Source organism: Lagenorhynchus albirostris, chromosome 5 (genome assembly GCF_949774975.1).
Source record: "Lagenorhynchus albirostris chromosome 5, mLagAlb1.1, whole genome shotgun sequence".
Taxonomy (NCBI): Eukaryota; Metazoa; Chordata; class Mammalia; order Artiodactyla; family Delphinidae; genus Lagenorhynchus; species Lagenorhynchus albirostris.
Window position 1 is genome coordinate 38,546,509 of NC_083099.1, and position 19,103 is coordinate 38,565,611.

General features: G+C 38.7%; 1 protein-coding gene across 3 annotated transcripts; it reads right to left on the reverse strand.

Annotated features, from left to right (window-relative positions):
- Positions 1 to 155: 155 nt before the first annotated feature.
- Positions 156 to 13,008, reverse strand: CCNL1 (cyclin L1). Of its 3 annotated transcripts, XM_060149885.1 has the most exons (11): positions 12,390 to 12,756; positions 12,017 to 12,091; positions 11,401 to 11,510; positions 5,722 to 5,842; positions 4,445 to 4,509; positions 2,636 to 2,735; positions 2,401 to 2,505; positions 2,163 to 2,304; positions 1,816 to 1,927; positions 1,607 to 1,705; positions 156 to 965 (listed from the first exon to the last, which is right to left on the reverse strand). In XM_060149885.1, exons 1-11 carry the CDS (start codon positions 12,699 to 12,701, stop codon positions 617 to 619), a joined length of 1,590 nt encoding a protein of 529 aa, XP_060005868.1. In that variant the 5' UTR covers positions 12,702 to 12,756; the 3' UTR covers positions 156 to 616. The 3 variants fall into 3 exon arrangements, with proteins under 3 accessions (XP_060005868.1, XP_060005869.1, XP_060005870.1); XM_060149886.1 differs by lacking the exon at positions 1,607 to 1,705 and having other exon boundaries at positions 12,390 to 12,762; XM_060149887.1 differs by lacking the exons at positions 156 to 965; positions 1,607 to 1,705; positions 1,816 to 1,927; ... (1 more) ...; positions 2,401 to 2,505; positions 2,636 to 2,735 and adding an exon at positions 2,752 to 4,206 and having other exon boundaries at positions 12,390 to 13,008.
- Between the last annotated feature and the right edge of the window lie 6,095 nt (positions 13,009 to 19,103).

The following is a 19,103-nucleotide window of genomic DNA, read 5'->3' on the forward strand; positions in this document are numbered from 1 at the left end:
CTATGATAGCTCCCAATGCAGGTAAGAATTACATTTTAATCTCCAACTTTATGTAATGGAAGAAAGAACAGGTCTGTCAGAAAATCAGTACAGCCATTTTACTATTGAAACTTTTCTCTTTTTAATAATTTATTTAAATAAGATGTATGAAGCAGTTTAGAAAAACAAGATTTGTATTTTATTTCCTTGTAAAAATCTTTACACATGCAGACGAACCAGTGTTAAGAAAGTATTCACCATCATTTAAACAAATAACCACTTAAATAGAACAGTGTCTGCAATTTCATCTGTATAAAAATAAGATACATTTTTACAGAATTCACGCTCCAGTTCTTATAGCAATAAACAATACACAAGTATAATAATTACAATTGAACCTGACCATGGTTTTCAATTAGATACTGCTAGGGCATTTTATGTGCAAAAAAAAAACAAAAAAGAAACAAACATAGTTCTTTTCAAAAGAAAATGTCCTCAGTGTTTCTAGAGACCTAGAGAATTTTAAGAAATCAAATCCTAATCAGTTTGCTTTTAATTGTTTGTTTCAATTATGAGTCCATACATCACACTGTAGATAGCCAAAATCAAAAGTTGATGCAGGCTCAAAGGAAGAAATTCAGCGCCTGTGCCTGCCATGTCCTGAGCGACTGCCACCATGGTGCTTGCCTTTATGAGACCTCTCAAAGGAGCGAGATCTTTCACGCCTGTCCCTATGGTGTCCCCTTTCATGCCTGTGTTTCTTGACAGCGTCTGAGTGATCCCGAGACTTGCTCTGAGATCGAGAACGAGACTTTTTCCTTTTATGACCATGTCTATTTGAACTTTTTAAATCATCTCTGGTATGCTTGGCTTTAAGGTGAGGAGAACCATGATTATGATGTCTTCTTGGGCTTTCACTGTGACTGCGGGACCTGCTTCTTGATCTCGAGCTGTATGTTCCAGATCGACTCCGCCTATTATTATAACTTAGATAATAAAAATTTGAGGTTTAGATTCAGTTTCTACTGCGAACAGATTAGTTTTGGTGGTGCTCATCATAGCAGGTTCAAAACAAAACTATCAAATGGTGTCAGTAACAGGCCAGACTGAAGACTTTTATTGTATTTCCCCACCCCTCACTACCTCTCCTCCAGCCTGTTCACATATTAGACAAATCCTGAACAAATTTACTGTATGTCTATATTCCAAGGAGGGGAGTAATTAATTTTTAGTGCCCTAGATAGCTATTTATTGAATTATCTCCCACACGCTCAAAAGAACCACTGAAGAGCCACAAGTAGCCAGCCATCTAATTATAAAGCTAATTAGTGAAGAGTCTTTGGCTATGATTGTCCTGATTATTGGTTATTAATTATTAAGTGGTCAGCCAGGCCCTACACTTCAAAAAACGTGGACAAAAACAGAATAGAATGCCATACATACACCACCACAAAACAAAAAAGCCACATGCCTACAGAGCGTATTTCCAAACTCATTTCTCACAATTTACCTCATATTAAGCTAAATCTAGCCTAACTTTGAGAATAGTCTATGTGCAATTTTTTAAAAAAAAGCCAGAACCTTTACTCCAAATAAGACTGCTTTCCCTAAGAGAGTATCTACTTACTGTCTTCTTGGAGTGTGTGATCTAGAACGTGATCGTGTTCTTGACCTTGATCGACTTGCACTTCTGCTATTTCTACTTCTTTTGCTGTCTTTTCTTACACTTAAAAAAAAAAAAAACCCACACAATATTTTAGTTGCATACTAAGTATGTTAGAAATTAAACACATAAAAAGATTCCTCAGGCCATTTTTCTAACTCAAGTATACTCACCCATTATAAGGGCTTTTGGAAGCCTGTTGTCTATCCTCAGGTTCTTTTTTGACTGTCTTCACATTAACGGAGATCGGCGACTTCTCTTCAGCTTTTACTTCTCTTGGTGATGCTGTTAAAAAAAACATAATAAGGCATGTTAACTATTAGATTTTACAGAGGGCCAATTTTGTTTCTAAATGTGACTCCAAATACCATCCAAGTATCAGTCCTCAGTTGGCTGTCATGAGAGAAAACAGTAATAGTTTCTTAACATCTTTGTTTCTATGCAACTGTTAAGTGCTAAGGCTTTCTAATAACCATATATCTTCAGTACTCAAGTCATTTCAATCCTGAATTAATCTTACATGGTTTAGAGGCTGGAGAGAATCCACCAAGGGTTGAAAGGGCTGGAGTTCCATCGGGATTCAATCCCTTTGCTTTTAATTTGGCTTCTTGTAAGGCCACTTTTCTTTTCTCTACTTCTTTTTCCAGCAATTCATAGTTTGGCTGTTGAAGAAAGTGAAGTTAGTATTTCTCTTTTACAGAAGTTTAGATTCTTAGCACTGACAAAATATTAACACAAACACTAGTAAACAGAATTACCTTTTTTCTGGTATAAAGCCTGAGCGTTTCTATGCAGATTTCCTGGATATCCTCTTCGGTAGTACCAAAAAGAAGAAACCAATGGGGACGAGTTGGCAATGGAATCTAAACCATAAAAATAGAATAGTTTACATGAAATTGTCACTGTTTTTATTAGGAGAACTGATACTTCTTGTGATTTACCCTACAGGACTACAGAATATATATATATCAGGCTATATATATAACAACCTACCTGAAGAGCTCTAGCTGCAAGGTAGATGCAAGCACATGCTATAGTCTCTGGTTGAAATCGAACAAATACATTGGTTCGAAGACTGTCATTCATATAATTCCTGAAAAATATTTCAACCATAAGCTTTGTATGTAAATAAACCAGTTCTTCTGAAGCTTACATAAAATTGGAGACTCAATCTACTTTATTCTTTTTTCTTCTCATATTTTTATCTTCAATATTCTAGCATATAACAATTCTTAACTCAAAAATCAGTAAGAGATAAGAATTTAACACTAGAATCATTCTTCATGTCTCATATATAAGCAAAGTCCTTTAAAATAATTCCTTATTATTCCAAATAGAACGTAAAGTTTTTTAAAAACATATTTCTATGAAAAGCAATGAAAGTCAGTTCTGACATGACCAGTTTCAGAAATAAACCACTCCAACAATACTTCAAGCCATTAATTACTGACCATCTCTCCTTTATCCACAATGAAAAGCAGTGTCAATCAAGTTCTTTCAAAAACTCAATACTGTGAGAGGGGTAAAAAAGGCATTTTCAATAAGCACTCACCAAATTATATTAAGAAAGCTAAGTAATCTACTTCAGAAAACCTGGGTTGGGAAGTGAAGAGCAAACACATACAACAGCCTTGTTTACATACCTTTTTGTGACTAAGTATAAATAAAAGCAGTAACTACTTCAGTTAACAAATTACTGGACTTTTATATTAGTGAACCCTCCCCACAAAATTCCTAAAGTATTGAAGAAATTTTACAACTAGTTCAAAAGGTTAACTAAAAGACTATTTCTTAAAATTCCTTACCCATGAAAACTGCTAAAAATCTGTTTTATAGAACATATATTAAAAAATGTCATGCATTTTATAAAAGTAATGAGACTTTTCTAGTATTAATATTTATTGAGCCCAAAAAGCATGGCAGTCATAAGTCCAGAACATAAGAATTACATCACTTAAGTACTGCACATCATCAACAGTCTTAAGACAGTAGTTGTGGCTGAACCACGAACTCCTTGTTTTGACTTTAAATAAGTCAGCACTGCAAATCACACAAAGTAAGTTCTAAAGTGCTATGTTAATATTAACATCTCTTAAAAATGAAGTACTTCTTTCTTCTAATACTATTGCCTCCAATAGCCCAGCAGCTATGAATTCAAGTATGGTAATGGTGCCCACTTTAAGCTGCCGTCTCCTTTGGTAGAATTCATGCTATACATACCAAAAAAAAATAGAAATCTAGTCAAACTCCTAACAAAAATCATTTAATTCATAATGGCTGGACAACAAATCTATCAAAAATGAACTATTCATTTTGATAGTTACAGGTATACATTAAATACATAGGCATGTTGAAGAGTTACTTCTAGAAGCAAATATACAAATCCTTTTGACACCCCGACAGAACTAGAAGATGCTGCCAGATGGATATGGACCACTTCAGTGAATCTCGGATGAGAGCTTGCACTGGATTGGCTGGAGAGCAGGGCAGCCAATCAGGCCATCCTGAGGTCATGGGCTGAAGTGCAGAGGGCAGAGTTCTATGACTTACCATCATGGACTACCCTTTAATTAAAGAGTAGAAAAAAGAACAAAGTTAAACTGAGTTCTCCATTAAAAGTAATTAGTCAAGCCAAGAAAACAGGAAGCAGAAATAAGCATTATTTACCTTTTCATTAAAAAACAAAAAAACAAAAAGCACCAAAACAAACTCATCTCATTATTTTGGAAAGGGAAAATGAAACTTACTTTATTTCTGCTTCTGTTTTCCTGGCTAGGAAAGAAATGTAAAAAAGCAACTTACCAGGCAGTTTGAACCAGGGTTTGATTACGTTCACATTCTAAGACTTGTAAATACATAACAATGATCTGAAGGACAAGGGAAAAAAACTCAGTTTAGCATACTGGTGGTTCTTTCAGAGTACAGAGTTCAATGAACATAAGTAACTGAAAATGTTAGGTGCAAGTTTTAATTCTTCTATAAACTGTATAAATAATACAGACCAACTAAAATGTACCCGAGAGTCAATGTAGGTTATTATGCTACTAGAGTTCATACGGAGACGTAATGTTCCAAAATCGTGCAGAAAAAAAAATGGAAGTTAAATCAGTTAAGAACAGTATCTAAGTTTCATGTGACAGGAACTGATTATTTCATTTAATTTCCCAAGGTACAAAAACCCTAGAAGGGCTTCCCTGGTGGCGCAGTGGTTGAGAGTCCGCCTGCCGATGCAGGGGACACGGGTTCATGCCCTGGTCCAGGAAGATCCCACATGCCGCGGAGCGGCTGGGCCCGTGAGGCATGGCCGCTGAGCCTGCGCTCCGCAACAGGAGAGGCCACAACAGTGAGAAGCCCGTGTACCGCAAAAAAAAAAAAAAAAAAACCTAGAGACTGCTGTATTTTTAAAGTTACACAATGGGTATGATACATACGTATGTACAACTCAGAGTGGGTAAGTAATCAAACACTAATATTTCTACAGTGAAGCTTATCACACTAAAGTGTGATGAGTTTACCTCAGTTCTGATCTTTCTGGACCTGTATTATCACTCGCATTTTACAATTTTAGAGATGTGGAATCTGAGAAACATATCTGCCTAGGTCACACAGCTAATAGCAGAAACAAGTTTCTATGTGCAGATGATCCTGCCCCCAAAGCACCTGTTCTCTTACCCATTGTGCTACAGCTTATGTTGAGCATATGGAAGCCAAGAGACACTGGAGAAACCTAAGAACATTCAATAATGCTAAAAGTGAGCAGCCACACTCAGCATTTCACCATGCAACAGGGTAGCATACTGTCAGATACTTCTGCAGATACACATATTATTTATTCCTTGGCTAATATCTAAAAATCTCCGTTTTCTAGGTATGGAAACTGGGTTACCTCAGAAGCAAAAAGAACAAAATAAAGAGTGAAGATTTGAACCCAAGTCTTCTCAACTCCCATTTTACTGATAAATATCAATATCCAAAAAGTTGCTTTTTACAACCAACTCTCAAATATAAATTCATGTAAAATAAAATTTTAAGAAAATCCCTAATACTTACGAATGTTATTTCTGTATTCTACAACTCACCTTATGGGGATGCTTGACATGAACACAAAATCCCAACTCCTTTAGCACCCTCCTCTCTGCCTTGATAACTTGATTTTTGGTGTTAATGTAGTTCTGATCAAGGATCAGGGGGCTTGGAGTCCTATAGTTTGTAAGAAATAAAATCAAAACTGTTTTGCACATCCAAAAAATTTTATTTGTGGCATCTCCATTTTCCCTTCCAACCAACTATTGGCAACAGAAACCAGCTTTTTAAACTCCTGCAAACAAGTTAAAAGCATTAATCTTGTGCTGTCCAAGTTATACTAATTAAATATATACTTTCTAGACTCAGTTCCTAGTTTACTAACAAAACCCTGCAATGAAAAAAATTCACTCTAATGCTCTTAGATACATCCTTGTTGATTTTTTTCATCCAGGTATTTTAGGTATATATATTAGGTGATAGCCTAATTTATTTCCACAAACCTCGTTAGTCTCCATAGACTCCAGGAACAAAACTAATGTGCTCTTGAAAATATGTATTATAAAGACCTCATAAGATTATAGTGATTTTACTCATTTTATAAAATATCAACTCTTGGCTAGTTTAACACCAAAATTAAAATTAGGGGATAAAACGGTGGGTAGCTAATTCAGATTCCCCTAAATGGGCAATTTGTTTAAATAAACTGATCTAAGAATCTCTGTTAAAGAAAATAATCTGGAAACTATAGATTCAGCTCAATTACCAAAGAAATGTTTTAAAAATCAAATTTAAAATTTGAAGTGATCAATAAAACCAGGCCAAAATTTGGTCAGAGTTGTCATTATTAGGTACTAACTTTAGTATGCAATGGCAAAAGAGATGGGAAGACCAACCATAATGAAGAAACTAGAAGAGTACTCAAGGTCTCTGTGCCAGACTAAATTATGATAGCTTCAAAAGTTATGATGCAGAAGGCGACATATATCAGTGGTTCAATGCTTTGGGGAAAAAAAGCTTTCAATTAAAACATCTTTAAGTCTTAAAATTGAAAACTAGTTTCTTAATGAGAAGTCAGTCAGGACTTAGACTTTCACTTTAAAGCCTATAAAATGTCCCAATGTCCTTCATTTGAGACATTCTTAGATCCAACCAACAACAAATACGTTTTTATTAAAACCCTGATAAGATATGTATCTGGGTAGAACAATTAAATACTTTTCCCCATACTCAATTCATTTTCAGCCAAAAGATTCAAGAGTTTTTGCTCTGGGCAGAACACAACATTTTAAAAAGACAGTCATTCTGAACATTGCCCCCACTTTATAACTCATTTTACCATGCACACCAAATCCAGAAAAATTTAAGCCCACGTTAGCCAAAAACCTAGATATCCATTTGAAGATCAGAAAACAATCTGAAATAAGCTACATTACCCTGTAGTGATATGCTACCAGAGTAAAAACAATCAGCTACCATATTTATTTTCCATTCCTTCTCCTATTTCAAATTATAAAACTGGAATGTTTAAACTATTTTAAATTATTCTATATTATACGATTTCTATCAAGTTGGATATAAGACAAAAGTTGGCAAAGCTGACAAGATGGAAAACAGCATGTTAACAACATTTAAAATGGCCTTCACTCAATTCAGTTCTTCTTACAGCTTTGAAAGGTGTGAGAAATGCGGCCACCAATTGGGGAGGGAGCTGATTTCTAACATTAAAAACATAATAATTAACCCATTTTTATCAGGACAAATAGGCTACAAGTTCATTGTTCTTTGGAAAAAAATCAAATTTAACTCAAATGATAACAATTAATGTATAAGATCTTAAGGTTTATGATTTTTCAGATATTAAAACAGAAAATTTGGAAAAAAAGTCAAATGGACTAGTTATCTGGCATCATCAGACTAGTCATCAGGCATTCATTAGGAGACAGAATACCTCTGGTGTTATAGTTGCGCATCACCTTAACCCTTAACGTACAACTCTAACAGTAAACTGCACCATTAGAATCCTTATAAAATTATTATAAAAGCAGTTTTGTCTCATTTTTTCCCACTTATGTTGAACAAATTCATTATACCTCTTACTCAACTTGCTTTAAGAGTTGATTTCAAATTCTGTTAAAATTCATTTTCTTGCAATCAACCAACTAAACATTTGAATTATGGCTATTAGTCCCAAATCAGGTTTAATCATTAATTCTGCTTACGCGAATTACTTCCCATCCACTCTGCCACAATCTTTTCTTTCCCATTTTTTTGTGTCAAAATCCCAACATTAAACCAATGAAGCAAACCAAACTACTATCTACTATAATTCCACTAAGTGCGCAGCTTATTGCTTAGGCCTACTACTACCTGTAGTCTTCAAAGTTAACTTTGTAGGTGTATAATCTGATACCTTCTTTTTGTTCAGAACTGGTTTTACCTCACAAATCAAAGGCTCGATGAATATATAATTTACACTACTTACAAAGACTATTTTGTATCAGAAGTAGAAAAATGTGTCCCCATATAACAGCACTAAGAAAAGATTCAGACTGCCTCAGCAAATGGTTTCTTTAAAGTATCAACCTAGTACCTTACGTGGTAACAAGTACATCAAACTGAATTAAGGCTTACTAGAATTTCTTCCTCCCCAATTAGGTAAACTTTCCTTTCCAATAAAAATTTGAAGAGGTAACATTTTAAATCTTTTTAAAAGAAACCATCTGTTCAGAAAACAATTTTCATGATCAAAAAGTACCCAAACCTAACTCTACCTACCTCCTCCTCTTTTAACTTGGTCAGATTTTTCAGATTAATTTATATGAAAAGAACAACTTTCAAATTTTAGTCTTAGTATGAAATTCTGAGTTCTGGTCATTTGACGTTTATTATCTGGTCTCTCAGAATAGCTATTTTTCCTTCAGCATGATCTTGAAATACAACCACAACAACAAATTTAGGAGCAGATCCAAACATGGTTTGTCTCACTCACGTGGTACAAAGGACCAAGAAAATGAAGAACAAGTTCTTTAAGAGACTGTACTTAAATGAGATCAGTTTACAAGAAGGCAGACTGCTACTCAACCTACAGAAATTTGTTAATTCCTACCTCAAAAGAACGTTCTTTCTTTGGCAGTGTTTAAACAAACAGTTTTCGAGCCACCAAAATAAAATGCAGAGGAAGACTGGACTAAATGACAAGATCTCTTCCCTTCTAACTCTAATCTATGATCTATATGCATATTGAAAATACCACACCATATTCACCAATGAGTGGGTTGCACCAGGCTTCGAATATTTGTCTTCTTTTAGAGAAGCCTTATAGTATGAAGGTAGGTGCCTTAAAACTACATAAAACTCTTAATTTGCTGGGAGTATGCTACATCTCAAAAGCAAATTATAATTGGAAACTATTGAAACAAAAAAGCAATCTTACTTTTTTAAATTCAGCCATTATTCCGAGCTTAAAAAACCATTCTCAAACTACAAAAAACTGAAGAGAGAAAAAAAAAAATCCAGGATGGGGCTTGGGCATTAGTTCTTTCTAAAAGCTCCTCTGATGATTCTAATATGTAGTCAGGACTTAAATCCAGTGACCTAAAGTCTATAAATACAATGCCTCTTTTTTTTATTACCAAGGTCACACTTCAATTTAAAGCTATTCATAAACTAAATTAAAATAAATAGCACCAATAAGACAAACTGATACATACTTTACCTAACTAAAGTGTGATATTGATAGTACTTTCTAATAACATTAACCTATGCAAAAAATTACTAAACTATCGTTCTAATAACTTGGACAGCAAAGACAAACGCTTATAACAAGAAACAGGAGTTTTTCTAAATGGTTCACCAGTGGCCAACCTGTTAGTCCCCGATTCCAGTGACCTATTCTCAGAGCACTGGCTTCTCCTTGGGGATTTTCGATACTTCACTCACTGTTGCCATGACGACAGCTTCATCGCTATGTACCACTCCACATCACCCAGGCTTTGGTAAATGTAGCTGGTCGCTGTATAGTCGGTTGCAAGGGAAAAAAGAGTTGAAGTTAATAACATATACAAGCTACCTGTCTGAGTAAACTTGTAATATGCATAGAACACTTTTACATCCTGCCTTAAAAAAAAGACTTCCATGCAATTAACAACTCCTTTTAAATTTCATGCTATAATCAGACTTCTAAGATTGAGACACAATCAATTTCTCTGCGATAATGACCGAAAGAAAAGGGGGAAAAAAAAAACCACAGTTACATCAGACACGACAGTCAAATCAGGTGAGATGTTTTAAATTCCAAGGTTTTTATAGTTAAGAGGACCTACTCTGAAATCAAGGAAGACTACTCAAAGAAAAATTTCAAAGTAGATAATACTAAATGATAATAGTGAGCTCAATGGTCCAAAGAATACTAACAAAACTATTTCCTTTAAGCAAACACAGAATCCTTTGACGAAAGATACAAAACCTTTTTATTAGTGTCATTTTGTTTAAACACCCTGAAGAATCACCTAAATCTAAGTTTTAGCTCAGAACATGCTAAATACCAATTTGAAAACTTCCCAATTTTCAGGGATTCCTCACTAAGAAGCTAAAAGATATTTTAAAATGAAAACTAAAAAAAGTAGTCTATCCCTGGAAATGGTTACGGTTAATAAGAAAAGATGGCAGAATAAAGAATGTAGAAAACTGAAAAATGCCGTGAAAACTATCTGGGTAGCAATGTTTCAGATTTTAAGGTTACTACTGGCTTGTCTCTGAATAATTCCATTACTGCCAACTTACAGACTCAGCAAAAAGACCACTCACGTAAGACACTAATTGGGTACTAACCGGTTACCCAACCCCAAAACGACTTAAAATCCTTTTATAACTAACTTCCTTTCAAACTCAATACAAGTTTATCTAACATCACAACAATTCCTTAAAAAGCGAACACAAGAACTAATCTACACCAAATATATTCTTTTGTAGCATGTACTAGAGATCATCTATAGACAAAAGCACTACAACTAAAACTTTTTGGTACTGCCTCGCACGAACACATAAAGTGTTAGCAGGTATCCACGGCACCTAAAAGACAACACTATTTTGGTCTCTATTTTCTTACAAGATCAGATAAATGGGCCTTATCTAAATGCAACCCACTCACTGAGACTGTCACCTGACCAAAACAAAATACCTGTTTAATCCCTTTGACTCCAAACTTTATCATCCTGCAGTCCTTTCAGATCCGGTATTATAGGATATATCGTAGTTCAATGTTGAGAAGTATTCTAACAAAAGCCAACCTCAATTGGTAAGGAATTAACTGGGACTTCCCATGGAAAAACAATCTACACAAAATTTTGCCACAGTATTAACTTGAACTGCAGTGTTTACACTTCCAGCCTTCAGTCTTCCAGAGAAGGGAGGGGAAAAATAACTTACAGAATACACTCACACTTGAGTCAAACGTATTCCCTTTCTTGTTTAATCTTAAACCACAGGACTGGCTTCACAGCACTGTTAGGATTGTCCATAAACGCAACTGCCTCTACAAACTTTAGATAACTGGTTAATTGTGATTTTTCAAATTAAGTATCAGCGTGCTCCTACGTGAATTTTAACACCTAAATGAAAGTCAGTTTTCCCTTGCATCGGTTTTAACTTGAGAGGAAAGAATGTTTTGATCTGATGATTGGTGCACAGCACAGTAGTATCAAGAGATCTGTGTTCAATAATGCCAATCTTACCTTTTTCCTCTTAACTGGCGTAGATGGTGAAATACATTAATCACATCTCTTATTCTTCTAGGTGCTTCTTCGATTTTTGATGCAAGATTAATACATGCCATGGCAACAATCTGAAAGAACCACAATCCAATAAAAAGTTGTGAGATTATGGCACTACAGAGTACTGCTAGAAAAAAGTGCCCCTCTCAAAGTCTAAGGAACTTATCCTGTTGAAAACACTTTAGGACACAGCTGAGAACTTTAAGACCTTTGGTGAAATGAAATCGCAGTTGACATTTCTAGGCCATAGGCTTACCAGCTATGCTAGCGTTAATGCTTTCTTTTTATTGCTTAATTCCCCTTAATTGTGAATCCAGAGCCAAGCTCAATCTCACAGGAATTTTGCATTTGGTTGAAAATTCTAATCCTTGATAACAGGGCACCTGGGCTCAGGATCCATCTTCTGGTTCTAAAACACTTTCCTCAAGTCCCTACTTCCCGGTGGGTGAGAGCTAGGTACAAAGGCCTGAAACTAACCACTCCCTTTCTGGAAAAACTGGCTGCTGACACCACCTCCGCCCTCCTTCCCATTTCCGGATGAAAAAAATCCCCCTTCACCCGCCCCCGCTCTGCTTACCTCGAAACTGTGCTTGACGAAGGATTTGGAATAGAAAAAACGATGAAACAACACCTGCCCCGTTGCCATCGCCACCTGCAGACAAGAAAGAAGAACGGAAGCGCAGGGGTCAGGCGGGCCCGCACCAGGCGCCGCCGCCATTTTGTGCCGCCGCCGCTCACTTCCCTCCCCCTCCCCCTCCCCGCCGCGAACAGCTCCAGTCCCCGTCTTCTCGTCGCCCAGCGCCCTCCCGCTCTCGACACGCCCGGGCTCCGGCTGGGACCCGCGGCTAGAGAGCCCCAAGGGGACACCCCCAACCCGGCCGGGACCTGGCGGTACCGGGACGCAGCGGAGAGAAAGGCGCAGCAGGTCGGCCCGGGGCCGGAGCACTGACCTGCGGCAGTCGAAGGAGAATGCCGGCGGCCTGGATGAGCTCGCAGCCCAGGATGCGCAAGTCCGTCTCGCTGGGCAGGTCGAGCCCGTCCTGCATAGACGGGGTGGGCGAGAGCCGCTCCTCCGGAATCAGCGAGTGGTCGATGGTGAGCGAAACTTCCGAGTACAGGCGGTCGCCGATTAGGATCCCTCCCGTCGTGGTCGTCGTCGTGGTGGTCGTGCCGGAGCTGGAGCCGCCCGCGCTCGGGGCGGCCGACGAAGCGGCGGCGGCGGCGGCGGCAGCGGTCGCGGTGGGGTGAGGCCCGGACGCCATGGTCTCAGCGAGCTGCACGCACGCCCGACGCAGCCGGAACCCGGAGAGAAACTAACCAGCGTCCTCGGCGCGACGGATATTCCCGTGACCGCCGGGTTCTGGGCCGCTTCACGCAGCGTGCGCTTCCGCCCTGACGTCACCACGCCCCTCCGGCGTGCGCCAACTAGTCCCTTCAGGCCTCGACTCCGCCCGCGGCGCATCAATCCTGCGCTGGCCCGGGAGCGGCGGGACGCTCGGGTGTCCTGGGTTCCCCCTCCGCTGGGCCTCCAGAGTGGTCGAAGAGGTGATCTATTTCCTAAAACAAGCCCAAGCCGCCTCGTTTGTAATATTTTAAACCACAAGTATAATAAGGGAGGCTAACAAAATAGCTTTACAAGATACCTTATCCCCAAGTTCGGGTCTGCAAAATTTACTGTAACCCCTGCGCGTTGACAACTTGCCTAGAACGTGCGTCCCTGTGCTCCCGTCTCTCTTCCTCTCCTAACTTTTCGCATTTAGGTGGCGCAGTTTCGGCGAGCACAAAGCGTCGACCTTCGCCCACATTGGCGGGTGGAAGTGGCTACTCCGATGTCGTGTACGGACGAACTTGTAATTTAAAGTGACCCGCAAGGAATCTGGAGAAAGGTGCTTTACAGTATTTTTAGAAAACAGGAATGTGAACTACTTCGGCTCAAAAAAACCCAAAAAACAAAAACCTCTACGATGAGCGTGTGGTTCACAGGGGTTTAGAAGTAAGGCGAAGGCTTCGTATTGACTGGGAGGGCAGCTGCTTTAGCAGTTTCGCTTGCGAAACTCAGGCCTGAGCCAGTGACAACGTCACAGCTTTCGCTAATCTGGAAAATCCCTAGTTTCCAAAAATAGTCTTAGGGCGAGACTTTACAGAGGTAATTTGATGATGCTTGGGGTCTCTGTATTCCTGCGTGGTTACTCCAATTAGGTAGTATGGGAGAAATAAAATCTCCATTGTATACATATTTTTCCCTCTGTGATATTAAAAGTTCTCCAAATTTCCTCAAAATTGAAGTAAAAACAATGATACTGATCCAGACTACTAGAAGCTAGAGAGGGAGAAAAAGGAGTAGATCCTGATTTACTCCAGCCATTTTTTTGTCCTTTGACTGAACTTCGGAGACGTCCAGGGATGAGAAGTCCCATTGCCTTTCTATTACATAGCTCAGTTTTAAGACTTAGTTTAATTAGAGAAAATTGAAGCCTGGATCTGTAGAACAAAGGGAGCTTGAATACATTGAAATATTTGTCAGTGATGTCACTAAAGCAAAACATATTCAAGGGACTTCCCTGGTGGTCCACTGTAAGAATCTGCCTTCCAATGCAGGGGACGCGGGTGAGGAACTAAGATCCCACGTGCTGCAGGGCAACTAAGCCCGTGCGCACTAGAGCCCAAGCGGTAAATACGGAGCCTGTGAGCCTTCACGCTCTGGAGCCTGTGCGCCACAGTTAGAGAGAAGCCTGCGCGCCACAACGAAAGATCCCGCATGCCACAACGAAGATCCCGTGTGCCACAGCTAAGACCCGATGCAGCAAAAAAAAAAAAAAAAAAAATTCAAAAACCTCAGTTTTAAAAAAGCATTAAATCAACCTTACATCAGTATTTCTGAACTCTGGCTGCACATAAGGATCTTCAGAGGAGCTTTTATTTATTTTTGGTTGAGCCACGGTGGCTTGTGGGATCTTAGTTCCCTGACCAGGGGTTGAACAGAGTCCTAACCACTGGACTGCCAGGGAATTCCCCAGAGGAGCTTTTTAAAATATACTGATGCCTGAGTCTTACTTGTAGGGGTTGATTTTATTGATTTGGGGTGGGCCCAGCCAGTGGTTGAATTTCGCCCATCCTCCAGATATTGGAATGTTCAGCCAGGATTGAGAAACATTGCTCCAATAGAGATAACGGACCTCTCTGCATGTCGCGTTCACCTTTCTGACTAGGCTGCTTCCAGGGAAACTTCCTTCTCCAGTATTCAGCAGGGATTTAAAATGCTTTAACAAACTTTGAAATCTTTAAAAATTGATGATATGCTATTTTCATGGTTCTGATCATCTAGTATGGTTGTGTAAGATAGTATCAGTGGGTAAAGCTTCAATTATTTCAAAATAAAAAGGGGAAAAAAAACCCTAATTGGTGATATGCTTCATTGAGACATTGAGCTTCAGTGAAATCACCACCTATATTTGTAATGACTTAAGAGTAATATAATTTATTTTTAATTTCTTAATGGAACATTTTTCTAATATTTAGAGGGTCTCCACCATGCCTCTCCAGTAGGCTGATTTGGTGATATCTTGATATATTTTATAATTATTTTTTAATCTCTAGGTCTATGATTAATCTAAAAAAGTTCACAAGCATAGGAGTGAGAAGTTCTGGGACAAGGAGGGGTTACCTGCTCTACTCCCGATATCTTTTCCCAGCGGACCTCCCTGTTCCCCACACCTCCTGTGTCTGGCAGTCATTTCCAGGAGTGCAGAACCACCCAAACTATTCCACAGCTTTGTGCCCATTTCCCATTCCCTTCTGACTGTACCCCAAATTATATCCAATAGACACGACTATTTTCACTGTTCCTCCCTTCAGGCTCAACAATGGTGGTAGAGAAAGTGGGCCGATGTTTTAAATGCTTAGCATTAACTCATTAAACTGTGATGTTGTTGATACTTATAATTTAAACTTGAAAAAAAAAAGTTCATGACTAATCCAGAAGATGGAAAGTAATGGGTCTAGTGGCTCTGCTCCACAAGGCTGTCTAAGGCCCGGAGTTGAAAAAAACTTTTGACTACCCTTTTAAGAGTCAAATTCCAGAAAAATCATGGTTTGAAAAGGTTGTTACATTATTTCTGAGTTGTTTTGAAGAAAGTTGCTTTTCCATGTACCTACTTCCAAAACATCAACATTAAAATGTGGAAAGACTAAGACCTATTCAGAGTTATAAAGGATCCAGAATTGGGAGGGATAAAGCATATGTTTTAATTGCATAAAAGCTTTAGTAGCAATGAGTTCAGACAAGTGAGACTGTTCCATTAAGAAGGTAAATGAATATGAAAAATATATATATGTATAACTGAATCACTTTGCTGTACAGCAGAAATTAACACAACATTGTAAATCAACTACACTTCAATAAAATAAATTTTTTAAAAAAGAAGGTAAATGACTGGGTTGTCATTCGAAATAAAAATAGAATGGTAAGTCTATAATATATTTTGTATATTCTTTCTCAACAAACAGAGGTCCTAGTACTAGTATACCCTGAGTTCACCCATGTCTAAAAGGAAATCAACGATAATTAAAGTTGCATTTTTACTTACCAAGACCTGCAGGCTTCAGAGGATGACTGAAGAGAAAAATGGAATTATCTGTGACCTGGGGGCTACTGAAGAATCATATTCCTGATACTTAAATCAGTTCTCATTCCATTAGTCTCTGCAGCCTCTCAGGGGAGCATGTTTTTCATTAATATTTAAACATTCAGGTTCTTTAATCCTAAAATTACAATTGGCATAATTTCATTAATTTCTTCAGCAATTGGTTAGACCAGCAGAATTTAATAACACAACAGTGTAATTTAGGCTAAGGACAAATGAAATGTAAGTCCCCCGCCTAGATGGAGGTACACTCTTAATAAAGGGAATGGTACACACACAGACAAATGTCAGGGTGACTAGTAAGTGCAAAAAGCAGTCAGAGAAGGTGTTAATCATTACGGTTAATGTCAACAGGGATCACTTAGAACCTTAAGAAGTTGCTCATCAAGTTTCTATTTATGGCAGAAATCAGAGACTATCTGACTTTACACATGACTTTATTCACGTAGTTACATGACTTTTTCATTTAGTCCTGTGGCAGTTATATGACAATGCATTCTGGTCTGGTTTCCCTCATCATTAGAAATAGTCATTCTGGGGCATTCCCTGGTGGTCCAGTGGTTGGGACTGAACATGATTTATATGTAATTAACACTTAGGCATATACTGCTTGGTAAATCTCATAATAGCACTGGCCTGGGCATTCTGCTGCTGGCTCTGCAGAGAACTAGTTCTGACACTTAACCACAGTTTTCTCATTTCTTAAAGTGAGGGAGTCCAATTGGACCCCTTGCAGGTCTAAAGTTCTTTGACTCTGGTCATCCAGACATCTTAAACCTCAGACTCATCTTTGGTTATTTCTTCTTTATTGTATTTTAGTCACTAAGTCCTGTTGTTCCTTCCTTCAAAGAAGGAAATTGTTCTTGAATCTGTCTATATCTGCTGTTATCTGCTGTTATCTCATGCCTGGACCATCACAGTAGCTTTCTAAATGGTCTTCTTGCCTACAGTCTCTCCCATCCCTCATTCAACCTGGGACATCTCTAAATTGCTCTTGATATATCAGTTTACTTCTTCCACTTCCTCAAAAAAAAATGCTGAAGATAAAAGATAGAGATCAAATACCTTTCGGCAGTTGAGGCTTTCCACAATCTTAACTTACCTTGTCACTCATTTCCATATCCCATTACCACCTGACCTTATTCCCCTCTATGTCTCAACTTGAACCAAGACCTAGCACTTAATGACCTTTAGTATATTTTGACACATGATTCCATACTATCATGCATTGTTGTTACTTGATTAGTTCATGGGTGAATTCATTGACTCCCTAAAAATAGGACCATTTTTGCATTTATTTGCATTCTCTACAGAACCTGATAGACACTGTGTATATGGTAGATACATAATCAGAACTTGTGGACTGAATTGCGTGTTTTTCTCCAAGGGCCTTCCATAGGCAACCTGGTCTTGCCTTCTCCTTTCCATCCAGAAATCAGTTCCATCTTCAAGTGCCTGTCCTATCACCACAGCCCTGTCTCCCTAACGGGGAGCTACAGGTCCCAATTTATCCTGTTATTTTTGCAGCACTTTGTAGCAGATCAGCTGTTTCCACTTCTGCTCTATTCTGTGTCCTCACAGTGGGCTACTTAAATAGCCCACAACCTCTGTTCTGTATAGGCCTGGACTGCAGAACAGAAGGCCTGTTGGAATTGCTATACCCAGAGAGTTGCAATGGGGGGACAGGAGCTCACAGAAACAATATAGTGAAGTCGTTTGGTGACTGAGTATGGACCAAAGCTCTGAGACAGTTTTTGGAGGTGTTTCCAGAAACTGGGCATGTGTGACCAAGAGTTAAGGCCAGTGCCAATTTGATAAACTGAACTGTAAAGCTAACACAAAACCACAGGTTTGCTTTTGGAGCTAGATTAAAGTTAGTATCTACTCTCATCTCTTTTATTCAAGCAAGGAAATTAAGGTCCAAAGATGAGGCTTCAAATAGCTACTCAGTAAATATCTGCTGATTGCAAATAATCCAGTCAAGCTGGTCCTTGGATGGATTTATTCTTTATGGTACTTCATGTCAAAAATTGGCCAACCAGTCTTAGTTTTAGTCAGCAGTTCAAGAGTAAGAAGAGCTTATTGGCATGACTTCCAAACAGACAACATCAAAGGAGTGTGACCCTGCCAACACCTGGGTTTTGGCCCATTGAAACTGATTTAGGGCTTCTAACTTGCAGAACTGTAAGATAATATAAATTTGTGTTGCTTTAAGCCACTAAATTTGTTGTAATTTTAAACAGCAGTTATAGAAAACCAGTGCAGTGAGAGTTGCCATTTCCTGATATTCTTTAAGAAGTGCTTCTCAAACTTTAAGATGTATACAAATTACCTGGGTGGAGACTGAGAGCCCCATTTTCAAAAAAACTCCCAAGTGATGCTGATACTGCTAGTCTAAGAGCTATACTGAGTGGCAAGGCTTTAAAGCACATTAGATGATTTTATCTCTTTTAATAATCTCAATATGGAGGAAGTGGAACCCAATGGCTGAAAGTATTGGAGGCTCTGTAGTTGACTTACTGGGAAAAAAAAATCCTGTCACTCAATAGCCATGCAAATATAGGCAAATTATTATTAATATTAATTAATTAATTTATTTTTTGGCTGCATTGGGTCTTCGTTGCTGTGTGTGGGCTTTCTTTAGTTGCGGAGAGCAGGGGCTACTCTTCATTGTGGTGCGTGGGCTTCTCATTGCGGTGGCTTATCTTGCTGTGGAGCCGGGCTCTAGGCGCACGGGCTTCAGTAGTTGTGGTGTGTGGGCTTCAGTAGTTGTGGCACACAGGCTCAGTAGTTGTGGCTTGCGGGCTCCAGAGCGCAGGCTCAGTAGTTGTGGCTCACGGGCTTAGTTGCTCCGCGGCATGTGGAATCTTCCTGGACCAGGGCTCAAACCCGACATTCCTCTGCATTGGCAGGTGGATTCTTTTTTTTTGTTTGTTTTTGGTTTTTTTTTTGTTTTTTTTGTTTTTTTTTGCAGTATGCGGGCCTCTCACTGTTGTGGCCTCTCCCGTTGTGAAGCACAGG

Coding starts and splice junctions, on each gene's coding strand:
- CCNL1 (XM_060149885.1), bottom strand. CDS start 12,701: ATGGCGTCCGGGCCTCACCCCACCGCGACCGCTGCCGCCGCCGCCGCC. Junction 1,928..2,162: donor CTCTCCAGCCTCTAAACCAT/GTAAGATTAATT, acceptor TTTTTTTAACAG/CATCACCAAGAGAAGTAAAA. Junction 1,706..1,815: donor TCCAAAAGCCCTTATAATGG/GTGAGTATACTT, acceptor TTTTTTTTTAAG/TGTAAGAAAAGACAGCAAAA.